The sequence below is a fragment of the Canis lupus genome, chromosome 13, assembly GCF_048164855.1.
Source record: "Canis lupus baileyi chromosome 13, mCanLup2.hap1, whole genome shotgun sequence".
NCBI classification, from domain to species: Eukaryota; Metazoa; Chordata; class Mammalia; order Carnivora; family Canidae; genus Canis; species Canis lupus.
In genome coordinates this window covers 51,587,780-51,600,034 of record NC_132850.1, presented here as the reverse complement: position 1 = coordinate 51,600,034, position 12,255 = coordinate 51,587,780, and the positions used below count along the sequence as shown (strand labels likewise).

At 34.5% G+C, this 12,255-nt stretch overlaps 2 protein-coding genes across 4 annotated transcripts in view; one reads left to right on the top strand and one right to left on the bottom strand.

The window, feature by feature from the left end:
* The window catches only part of FBXW7 (F-box and WD repeat domain containing 7), a 233,766-nt gene that overhangs the window by 126,926 nt on the left and 94,585 nt on the right, over positions 1–12,255 (top strand). The window contains exon 2 of one of the 3 annotated variants that reach the window (XM_072773639.1): positions 12,003–12,052. The exons of the other annotated variants lie outside the window; for them this stretch is intronic. The gene's annotated coding sequence lies outside the window, so the exon portion shown is untranslated. The remainder of the gene's footprint in view (positions 1–12,002; positions 12,053–12,255) is intronic. 3 annotated transcript variants of the gene reach the window in all.
* LOC140603092 (short coiled-coil protein) lies at positions 1,121–2,977 on the bottom strand. The gene has a single exon (XM_072773646.1). The coding sequence runs from the start codon at positions 2,855–2,857 to the stop codon at positions 2,609–2,611; it is 249 nt and encodes an 82-aa protein (XP_072629747.1). The 5' UTR covers positions 2,858–2,977; the 3' UTR covers positions 1,121–2,608.

Here is a 12,255-nt window from a genome sequence, read left to right as displayed (position 1 = left end):
GATTGACTCATTTTACTTACTAGTTCCATCCACTTTGTTGCAAATGGCAAGATTTCATTTTTAATGACTACATAGTATTCCATTTGTGTGTGTGCGTGTGTGCATGCGCGCGTGCGCATTCACACATACATTACATACACACTACATTTTCCTTACCCATACATCTGTCAGTGGACATCTGGGTTCTTTCCATAGTTTGGTTATTGTGGACATTACTGCTATAAATATTGGGGTTCAGGTGCCTGTTCAGATCACTACATTTGTATCTTTGGGGTAAATACCTAGTAGTGCAATTGCTGGGTCATAGAGTAGCTCTATTTTCAACTCTTTGAGGAACCTCCATACTGTTTTTCAGAGTGGCTGCACCATATTGCATTTCCACCAAGACTGTATGGGGGTGTTCCCCTTTCTCCACAACCTCACTGCATCTGTTGTTTCCCGATTTGTTAATTGTAGTTATTCTGACTGGTGTGAGTTGGTATGTCATTGTGGTTTTGATTTGTATTTCCTTGATACCGAGTGATGTTGAACAGTTTTTCATGTGTTGGCCATTTATATGTCTTCTTTGGAGAAATGTCTGTTTATTTCTTCTCATTTCTTTTTTTTTTTTTTTTTTTATTTTATTTATGATAGTCACACAGAGAGAGAGAGGCAGAAACACAGGCAGAGGGAGAAGCAGGCTCCATGCACCGGGAGCCCGACGTGGGATTCGATCCTGGGTCTCCAGGATCACGCCCTGGGCCAAAGGCAGGCGCTAAACCACTGCGCCACCCAGGGATCCCTTTCTTCTCATTTCTTGACTGGATTATTTCTTCTTTGGGTGTTGGGTTTGATAAAGTTCTTTATAGATGTTGGATACTAGCCCATTATCTGATATGTCATTTGCAAGTATCTTCTCCCATTCTGTAGGTTGTCTTTTGGTTTTGTTGACTGTTTCCTTTGCTGTGCAAAAGCTTTTCATCTTCATGAAGTCTCAATAGTTCATTTTTGCCTTTGTTTTTCTTGCCTTTAGAGGTGTGTCTAGTAAAAAGTTGCTGTGGCCAAGGTCCCAAAAGTTGCTGCCTGTATTCTCCTCTAGGATTTTGATGGATTCCTATTTCACATTTAGGTCTTTCATCCATTTTTTTTTTTTTTCTGAAACAGCTTTTTATTAAACAGCAAAGCAAAATTGCAACACAATTTTAAATGTTTGTAAATTAGGTCACAAAAGGGATGCAAAATATTTGCAGTATAACTATTATATTCCTACAGCTAAAGTCATTCATTGAATCTTACACCAATACAAACATATTATTCCATGATTAAAAGTAGCCCAAATCTAACAACCAAAACTATATTAGTGGACGTCTTTACCTAGTTAATATTTTAACATTACTTCCGATACTAATTTCTTACCAAATGGAATCTACAAACTAAATTCTTACAAACTGTCAAAGGGTGCTAAAACTCTGCAAACCAAGCAGTTAGGTTTACAGAAAATTCTGGGATAAGTAGTGAGATTAAAATACTGAGAAAATATCAATTAGTATACATGTAAAACTCCCATTTATTATTCATGATTCTGATACCAAAACACTCTTCTAAAGGGATTTTGCAAAAGTTGATCTGCTGGGTGCTACAAATAAATGTTAAGACTAAACTCTGTAACTGTTCTCTTCTATATGTGGTTGACATAAGGTTATTTACATTTAATCTACCTTCGTGTGTGTGTGTGTGTGTGTGTGTGTGTGTGTGTGTGTGTACCACCCAAAATACCTAGTCTGTGCTAGAGATCACACAAATCTGGAGTAAAAACATGTGGAGTTGGTTACTACTGTTTGCCAAGTATCTTCCCATCCTATTAATGTTTTTCTCAAAATACTCTATTCCAAACGTATAACCAGAGCTCATTTTTTCAGATACCAAGTGGGGTTATTTTGTGCAAAAATTAAGTTTTTAACCAAACCTTCCCAATTTGATAATTCAGTTACAAAGAAAAGTCTTCATACTTATAGCCTCTGTTTTCAACTGATGAAAGAAAAATCAACAATCCTAGCTTATTACTATGACAAACCCTAACTGAGAAAGTATCTTATTTTAGATAAGTTTCAACAATTCAAGCTCAGGTTACTCTCACAGATGATTAACTATTACCTTTACAAATGTGAAACCAATTTTTTCCTTAGAGGAAGGGAAACGAGAAGGAAGAAGCAAATGGAGAAGAGGCACAACATGGTGGGCAGGGTACATAAAGCTTTGCGTTCAGTACCTGATTTTGGTCACTTTTCACAACACGGTGGTTCTTCTATCTCTTACTATGCTTATAATAAAAGATAGTGCTAAACCTATAAATCAAATTTGATAAAACATTCATTTTCAAGTTTCATAAATATATGCATTTCTAATTATAAAGTCTACAATACATTTGCACCTTTTTATAGACTAACATATTATACACAAACTCATGGAAGTCTTCCGTTATGCTCTTAATTTTGCCTATATCTGATGTTATCTTCATAAATATTCAATTAAGCCACAAACAAAAGTACTATAACTTTTTAAATCTATCCAAGTTTTAAAGAAAAAAAGATCAGCAGCAATTCCATGAAATAGAAGGGATGTCAATCCCTTACTTTCTTTTGCTTTTTGTGTCAGTTGTTTGAAAAACACTAGAAGCAGACATGAGGTTTTCTATATATTGTCCAAGAACTTGGTTTTCTGATTTTAGCTTCAGATTTTCTTCCTTAACCGCATCTACTCTTGCGGAGAGGTCTTCAAGTGTGTGTTGCAGTTCCAACACTTGGTTAATGAGTCGTGTTTTTTCCTCCAGTTCCACCTGATTTTCAGCATCAACTGCATCCATGTCGGCATTCATCATCTCGGGTAACAAGCTTTTGGGCCTTGGATACAAAATCCTTGATGAATGGTCTGCCGTCGGAGGCGCCGGGAGCGGGAGGGAACCGGGAGGACCGCTCAGGCCCCGAAGCCTGGACCAACTGGCCCTTTCATCCATTTTGAGTCTAGTTTTGTGTATGGTATGAGGAAATGGTCCAGTTCCATTCTTCTGCATGTGGTTGTCCAATTCTCCTAACACCATTTGTTTTTGTTTTTGGTTTTGTTTTTGTTTTTTGTAACACGATTTGTTGATGAGACTTTTTTATTACATTGGATATTCTTTCCTGTTTTTGTGAAGATTAGTTGACAATAGTTGGGTATGCATTTCTTATAAATGAGGATATTCTCCAGCATAATCACAATAAAACCATGAAAATCAGGATATTGGCATTAATAAATTAGGTTTTCTATTCCTCAGACCCCATTTGAGTTTCACTAGTTGTTCAAATAATACCTAACATAATAAAAAGATTCCATTCAAAATCATGGACTGCATTTGTTATCCTTTACCTAGAACAGTGCCTTGATCTTTACTTTCATTCATGTGAAACTTTTGAAGATTATACTGCAGGCATTTTGAACAAGGACCCTTAATTTGGGTTTTTCTAGTGCATCCTCATTAGTGGATTCAGGTTATGCGTCATTGGCAAGAATTTCAAAGAAATGATACTGTGTTACTCTCATTACTTCTTATTAGGTAAACATAATATCAATTCATCTCATTATTCACTTCAGCCTTTCTCAATCTTTTTACATTGAGGAAACACTTAAAATCATCTTATCTTGGGATTCACATAAAAATTGTATTTCCTGCACACAGTACCTCAGCTTGATCAGTAAGTTGTAGATATATTACTTTTATTGGTGATTGTAGTATTCTTTTGAGCAGAGAATGTTCTTTTTCTGTGGATCTGTTTATATTGGCTAATCCATTAGTCCTCTTTTTTTTGTGGGTTCCTTTTTCCACAAACTGTATCTGTCCTAATATAAGTTAGTAGAACAGGTAGAGGAGATTCTATTTTTTTTTTTTCCTTTACTGCTCTGTTTTTTTTTTTTTAACCTTATTCAAATAGGCAGGCCTTATCCGAACTTCTGTATGAGATCCATGAGATATGGTATGTGCAAAAGTAGTTTTCTCTTCATATTTGCAGCTAAAAAATGATATTTTAGCTAACTTTTCTTGGGGGAAAATACAACCCCCTGGTAATTAAGCTTAGCTTACTTTCCTTGGGATAAATCGCTTTTATCTTTGCATAAATTTTGCAAACTCCTATAAAATGTGATAAATTTCACATAACTACCTTAAACCAAAAATGGGACTTAATTATTCTTAATGTAGGCTCAGCAGATTTAATTTAAATAAGGGTTGTAAATTGATTTTAATATTATTTACAACATGAAATTTTTTGACAGTGTTGAATAGTAAAGCTTCTAAAACCATAAACTAAAGCAATATGAATAAAAATATTGCCTAGACAATCTTTTACACAAGACTTAGAAAAAATAATTTCTTAGTGATATCACATTTGAATGTAGTCCTACCAGTTAGAAAAGTACTTCTTGGGCAGCCCGGGTTGCTCAGCAGTTCAGCGCCGCCTTCAGCCCAGGGCGTGATCCTAGAGACCTGGGATCGAGTCCCACGTTGGGCTCCCTGCATGAAGCCTGCTTCTCCCTCTGCCTGTGTCTGTACCTCTCTCTCTCTCTCTCTCTCATGAATAAATAAAATCTTAAAAAAAAATAGTACTTCTTTCATTAGGCTCATGTATACATAAAATGTGGTTTTTTGAAAGCCAAAAATTATTACTTCATTAATATAAAAATTGTATTTACCTCATGTACTTGTTTTATGTATCACAAATGTCAATTGAGGGTCAAACACGAGATAAGCAGACACAAATTTCCTTTTCAGCTGAAATGAGACTGTTTCTTAGCTTACTCTTGATGTTCATTAATAAGAAAAACGTTTTTTGAATGTGTGAGAAGTTGAGAACTGCAGCATAACGTTCATTGGTTTCTGATGAATAGCAGGATATTCTTTTCTTCGTAGAAACCCAGTACTGGTCTGGGCAGATCAGTAAAATCATGCTGTATATGACTGCAGCTCTTTCTTTTTCTCAAGGCAAATTCTCACAATCAAAAGATTCAGAAAAAGAGTTCTGCCCAGTGATCATTTATTTTGAACAGGAAGAAAATCAGTTCACTTTTGTTCTGTAGCTTCTCCAGGTGGTTTCCAATAGGACTTGAGACTTGATGATATCCTTCTTTAGTTAAGCCTAAGCAGCAGTGGAAGTGTTTCACAATCTCTTTTTGTAATATGGTGTTTTCCAAAGGTGCATTTTCCGTTTAAATTCAAGAAACTTGTCCCTTAAAGTCAAAGTATTTTCTTCATATCTTACAGAGATTGAAGAGGAAGTGCTACATTGGCTAGTTTCTGCAGCTATTCTTCATCTTCAAAGTATTCAACAAAATCTAGCCTTCTGTTGTCTTAAAAGGACTCGTGTTGAGAACTTTTCTTCTGCTGAGCCACTGGATTTCTTTGTGTAGTAGAAAACATTCTTCAACATTCTGGAGTGAAATAACCTTTGTTTAATGAAGTTAGCCATTTTTTAGTATCTTCCACACTTTTTAATTTTTTCCCAGGAGTTTTTTTATACCAGTACATCTATGTCAATGCAGGTCTCCAGAGAAACAGATAGCAAGCCAAGATATGAGGGGCAGGTAGTCCCCATCAGAATTGGTTGTTGGAGCATTCCCACCATGCTCAGTCATTTGCTGGGAGAAGCATAGAGGTATTATGGCCAGGTGTGAGTGTTGCAATGGATTCCAAGATGAGGTAGCAGGATCTATTGAAGGGATATCTGAGCAGGGCACCATTGTGGCCACTGGACCCTCCTTAACCCATTTGGACTTTGGTACCATCCTGCCCTGTGGACACCTTTCTTGCCCTGTTCACATTTGATACCCTCACCTAAACAGATGTTCTCATTCTGCTCTACCTTTGACCCGCTGGGCTTTTCCAATCTTGGATCACTCTTCATCCTTTTATTCAGCCTTTGACACCAGTACTGGTCCACTTTCTTTTCTCTGCCATTCTCCACATACAAGTAGGCTCTCCTCACTCTGCTTAAATTGATCCCCCTGTGCTGGACTGCCACCCTGCCCACTACATATGTACCTTACTTGCTTGGCTCCACCAAATGGCTTTAGGACTGAATTGGTTTGTTGTTGTTGTTGTTTTAAAGATTTTATTTATTTATGCATGAGAGACATACACACAGAGAGAGAGAGAGAGAGAGGCAGAGACACAGGCAGAGGGAGAAGCAGGCTCTCTGTGGGGAACCCCATGTGGGACTCCATCCCGGGACTCTAGAATCACACCCTGAGCCAAAAGCAGACCCTCAACTGCTGAGGCACCCAGGCGTCCCTAGGACTGAATTGTTGAGGGAAGGGATAGTAGGAGGAAGAGGAAGAGCCACCAGGTTTCTTAACTGTGCAATTGGCTAGAATATGATTCCATTCACTGAGAATAAAGAAAATAGTAGGAGAATCTAAGAACGTGTGTGTGTGTGTGTGTGTGTGTGTGTGTGTGTGTAAACGAGTTTGGATTTTAGGATAATGGATTTTGGGTGATTGTGAGACAATTTGGTAAAATTAGTAGGCTGAATAGAGGAGTTTGGAGATCATAGAATTGGTTGTCATTAGTTTCTATGATAGTTAAACCCTAGGTTTCAAAGAAGCTGCAGAGAAGGAAGGAGCTAGCAACAGAGAACAACAGTACTGCTTGAGGAATGATAACAAGAAAAAGATGCTAACAAGGGAAACTGAGGGACAAGAGAGTTGTAAAGAAGAGGGAGTGCTTGTTAAATAATGTAAAAAGCTACAGAAATGGTAAAAGATCCAATGGAAATTAGCAACCAGTTTTTTTTTTTAAAGATTATTTATTTATTTGAGAGAGAGGGAATGAGTGAGAGAGAGAGAAAGAAAAATCACCGCTTGCAGAAGGTGATTCTAAGCTTTGAGTTATCCTTCAATACAATTTGATTTTCCTGCCGTCTATGTCTTACAGCTTCTTAAATGACTTTGTAGCTCATATCTAATGGATCATATCCTGCCATGTAATTCTAAAAATTCTAAAAATTTCACAGTCATTTGGAGGCTTTGGCCATTTGCTTAAGTCACCTCTTGTTTTATTAGTGTAACTAGTGTTTCCCAGTTACTTAGATTTCAGGTAATTTCGAGGTCGGTGTTTGCTATGGAAACAGCTCTAATTCACTCTGAAACAGGCTTTTAGAGCTCAATTTGTTTAATATGTGTACTTGTCCACATTGATTCCTTTAAGCATCCTAAAATAAGTTCAAATGGTTTTGAATAATCAAAGATCTTTTGAAAAGCAGGGTTCATGAGAAACTAGTTAAAAGATTTCTGAGAAGCTAGCTTGGAAAAAAGCATTGAAGTTAGGTCTGAAGTGCCACTAAATCAACAAGGTATAATAACTAATAAAAGTTACCCAATATTTTCTAGGACTTGAGTAAAGTTCTAGAGTGATTCTCTTCCATCACAGTAACCTTATTTCTGAATTTTTTGAAGAGCAAAATTATCATAATACTTCTTCATCCTGTATGGCGCTGACTATAGAACTCTCTTCTTTTGCATCCTGAGATTCAGAACTGTCACTATAATGAAAGACACGGCAAGAAGAATCCTGTTCTCATTTACAAAGGGAAAAGTGATGCCTTTCTCTTCTCTTTTCTTTCTAGTGGTTACTTTATTTAAAGTATAACTTTAAAAAAAAAAAAAAAGTATAACTTTATTTAATGTGTGAGCTATCTAAACTTCTGATTTTTTTTGAAACATTTAGTGATGAATATCTATTAGAGCTTTCAATTTCTTTGATCACATATCCTTTGTTATATTTCCAGAAGCAGCCAATAGGTAGTGGTGTGGATTCTTTGTTGATACCTCACAATACTGTGTGAATCTTGCATTACAAGTAGTGCTCTGTCTAGAGGATTTAGATAAAATAAACAGTCCACTCTCATTATTTGTAGATTTTGTGTTTGTGAATTTGCCTCCTCACTACAGTTTATTTGTGACCCCAAAAATCAATATTCATGATGCTTTCACAGTCATTTGTGAATGAGCATGCACATTGCCATCTGAGGTCAAACAAAGTGATGCTGTGCCTTTTTGTTTCAGCTCTCATATCCTTTTTATGGTCTATGTAGTGAAATATTTTTCACTAAAAGCTTTCCATTGGTGATTTATTTGGCTATTTAAAATGGCTTCTAAGTATAGTGGTAAGGTGCTGTCTAGTGTTGTGATGTGCTCTTATGGAGAGCATATAGGTGTTATAACCCTTGTTCAGGGATGGGTTTATATAGTGCTGTTGACTGTGAGTTCTATGTTAGTAATAAATTAACAATATATATTAAGTATATGTCTTTAAGTAGAAATAGACACATGAAGAGATTTTGATCGGTTGACCAAAATGTTGTGACCAAAGCTTGCAGGAAGTTAACCCTGTGTTTCCCCTAAGGACAGTTGTTCAGTATTTGTGATAACTTTATGGAACTCAGTTACTACGAATAGTGAGAATGGACTGTAGTTAAGGGTGGTGATTTACAGAGATTTTTTAGGTACCTGAAATATTTCATAATTCCCTCTCTCTAAACCATTGTTTTAGGTTTGTTTATATACATACACACAAAGTTATTTATAATTAAAATCTGATTTTACAGTGGGTTCTGGTCAGGTTAAAAGTCGTTAATTAAAACTTGTAAAGAAACATTTCTAAACATTAGCTTCTAGAAAATTAAAATGTGCCTGAAACATATTGCGTATTCAATAAATATTGTTTTATAGTAACAATCTTTGAGCATTGTAGTGATTCTGATTTTGGAAAAGGCAGTATCTGCCTCTCACCCTGCTTACCCACACTCACGCATGCGTTCTCAAATTAATAAATAAAATCTTAAAAAGGAAAATCCAGTATTTTGGGTTAACATTTTATTAACTTTTCCTATATGACAGTTTCAAGTTTTAGGTCCTTTTGTTTAATGTGGGGCTTCATAAACTATTTTAAAAAGGTTCCTCCCCTTATAGATTATTTAGTTGATTCTGATTTCCTATTATTTATAGGATAAATGTTTATCATTTTAATTAGGTCATTAGCTTACTTAATAGATCGTTATTAGAACTAATTTCATAAAAATACTGGGTTCTTTAGTTTAAATTTGAGTTTATGAATACCAAGAGAAAATGAAATTTTCGTTCACTTTCCATTCCCAAAGTAGGTCAAAGAAATCAATCCAATATATATACTACTTCGACAAATTTTTATGTAAGTCTGTCAGATATTTTCAGCCTCTTCAAATATTCTCAGATTCTTAGAATCTGACTTTTTGCTTTGTCATTGTATATTTTATATTGACTGTGTTTTAAATCTGATTCTTCTACTTGGATTTACCATTTTTGACCAACTCTATCTGTAAGAATCTATATTATTTTGAAAGCTATTTATATGCCATGCTTGTAAATATGAGTCAATTAACTTTATCGGCTTAAAATAAAGATACTTCTCTGTTCCTCCCAATAACTAAAGTTACACAATATAGTGATTTGAATTTTTATTATTTATAATTAGTAACAGAAATGTTCACTGATGACCAGTACTAGTACTATTTTAGAAATGCCAGTCATAAACTTTCTATTTGTTGGTAGGCTACTTATCAATAGTCTCCTCCTTACTTTACACATATTCCTTATGATTAGTTTTATGACACACAGGGTTAACTTCCTGCAATTAGTTTTATGACCTTTGCTCTTTCAATTTACAATCTTGTAAATTGCTCTTACTGTGTCGTTTAACCTGTTTAAATCTCTTAAAATATGCCTGTTAAATTGGTATGCAAAGGGCAATTTGCTTGGGGTCTGCATTATTCCAGGCAGTGACCCAGATTTCATGCTGTTCAATCTATAAACATCCAAGTGAAAAAAGAATGTTGTTAATGTTAGGAGAGCTAGACTTTAAAATATGATTACTAAAGTAAAATTTTGATTCTTTGAAGGAAACTTATGAATGGTTGATTTACCTTTACATACATTGGGATATTATATATGTTCTTTTGCATAGGTCAGTGTTTTTCAACGTTATTTTTAACCTGCTTTTTTGTGATGTTTTCATAGTTTTTCTTTTATATATATGAGCCAGTAAGATTTAGATCTTAATTTCTGTAGTTTATTCTATTTTTTTTGTAGAGAACAACAGACATATTTAATGTGCTTTTAAAATGTGCTTTCTACCTCAGAAATTTTGTTATTGTGCTTATCTGAGTTGTAAGGAAGAACTACTTGACTTTTAAAAGTCACATTTAATATATATTATATCATGATTTATCGAATATATTTGATCATCAAAATCTCATGCACCTAAGAAAGTTTCCTTTCTCTCACCCTAGAGGACTATTTCAAATCCCTTTCTTCAAATTTCTAACACCTCTTTCTTCCAAGATCACTCTGATGATGCAACATTGCTTCCTATTTTAAAAAGAAAAGGAAAATAATTGAAGGAATGAGTAGGGAATTTCCAAAGACTCCACTTATAAAAATCCATCTATTTCCAACTGTTTCCACCTTGGGAACTATGATAAAAAGAAACAAATTTAAAGTACCTATAATACCACTCTTCTTTCCCATCATTGAAGTATCCATTTTTTAAACTAAAATTAGTCCTTCCAATTTTGAACTCATTCTCATCATTCCCTTTTAATTTCACTATTTCTTCTCTTTCATGATTACATTATCAATTTTTTGTTTTGTAGTGGGTCATTCTTGTCAGCATACAGCATACAGATATACTGCTAGTCTCCAATCTTACAGAATCTTAAAGAATAAAAAATTTCTTCTTTTGACTGTTTTCCCTGACTCCCTTTCATTTTTTTTTTTTTTTGCAGCATACTCCTAACTTGTTCATACCCATCATATCTATTCTGTTTTCCTAGTCTCTTAGATCTACTTTAATCAGATTTCAATTAATAAAACTCTTGTTACTAGTGACTTCCACATTACTAAATCCAGTGGTCAGTTCTTTCTCTTCATACTATTTGATCTATCATCAACAGATGTCATTTTATATTTTCTCCTCCTGGGTATGCTTTCTTTACTTCAACACTTCGGGGATACCACTTATTTCCAGTTCTCCTTGTTTTAGTCATCTTTGTTGGTTACTCTTTCACTCAGAATGTTGGAATGTCTTATAGGTCAGTTGTTGGAACTTTTCTTTTTCTATACTTCTAGTGGTAATTAGAATTAAAGAATTTCCCCACACACACTACACCTTTTTTTCCTGGAAAGTGGAGATTATAGAAAAGAAAATGAAATACTGCTATTTTAAAACTACTTTTCAGACTTTCAGACCCCATTTCAAAACTTACAATGAGAACTATGGACCTTTGGGGAATTTACCTCTTGTGGCAAGGGTTTGAAAAGTAGATAAGGCTGTTTTATCTGAAGACTATTGTGATATAATGTCCTTATTCTTAGGACATGATAGAAAGATGGATATTATATTTCTTAGATCTCATAAACCTTAAAGATATTTTTAAAAATTTTATATGAATGTGGGTGGTGTGTTGGCATTATTTTATGTAACCTCAAACATGTCCATATAGATAATCTGCAAAGGATGAAATTTAAGACTGAGCATTATAAAAAGATTCTATCAGATCAAATTTTAGAGTCTATAAAACATGAAAGCAGATGTGTTTGATAGAAAGCATTTGAAAAATATGATTAAAAAGTAAGTTTAAGGCACTTATGATACCGCTGCCTAAATGCAGTTTATATTTTGAAATATTATCTTCTAGTCTTTATGCAGTTTAAAAATCATGCTATGATCATATAATTACTTGTGCTTTGCCCTTAGCATAATATAAACATCCATGTTCTCACATTTTTAAAAAAAAATGCACATTGGTTTAGGGATTGCACTATAAATATCCTATCTCATGGATTCCTTTGTCTTGAACATTTGGGTTTTGGTTATTTTTATTTACGTTTATTTTCATTTTTTGCTTTTGTGGATAAAGCTGCAGTGAGCATCCTTTGCATAATTTTTTTTTCTGTTTTAGGATTACTTCCTTAGGATAGATTGCCAGAAGTGGAGTTACTGGGTCAGAGGGTATGAACTTATGAACTTTTTTTCCTTTTTTAAAAAAAATAAAAATAAGATTTTTTTTTGTTTATTCGTGCTCCTGTTGTTTATATTCGTTGTGAAAAATGAAAACCATAATGATTATACTTGGTACCTGTCAGAAAACCATGTCTTAAGGCAAGGTTCTATGATTAGAGAAGTTTGGGAAATTCCTAAAGTAAAAAAAGCCT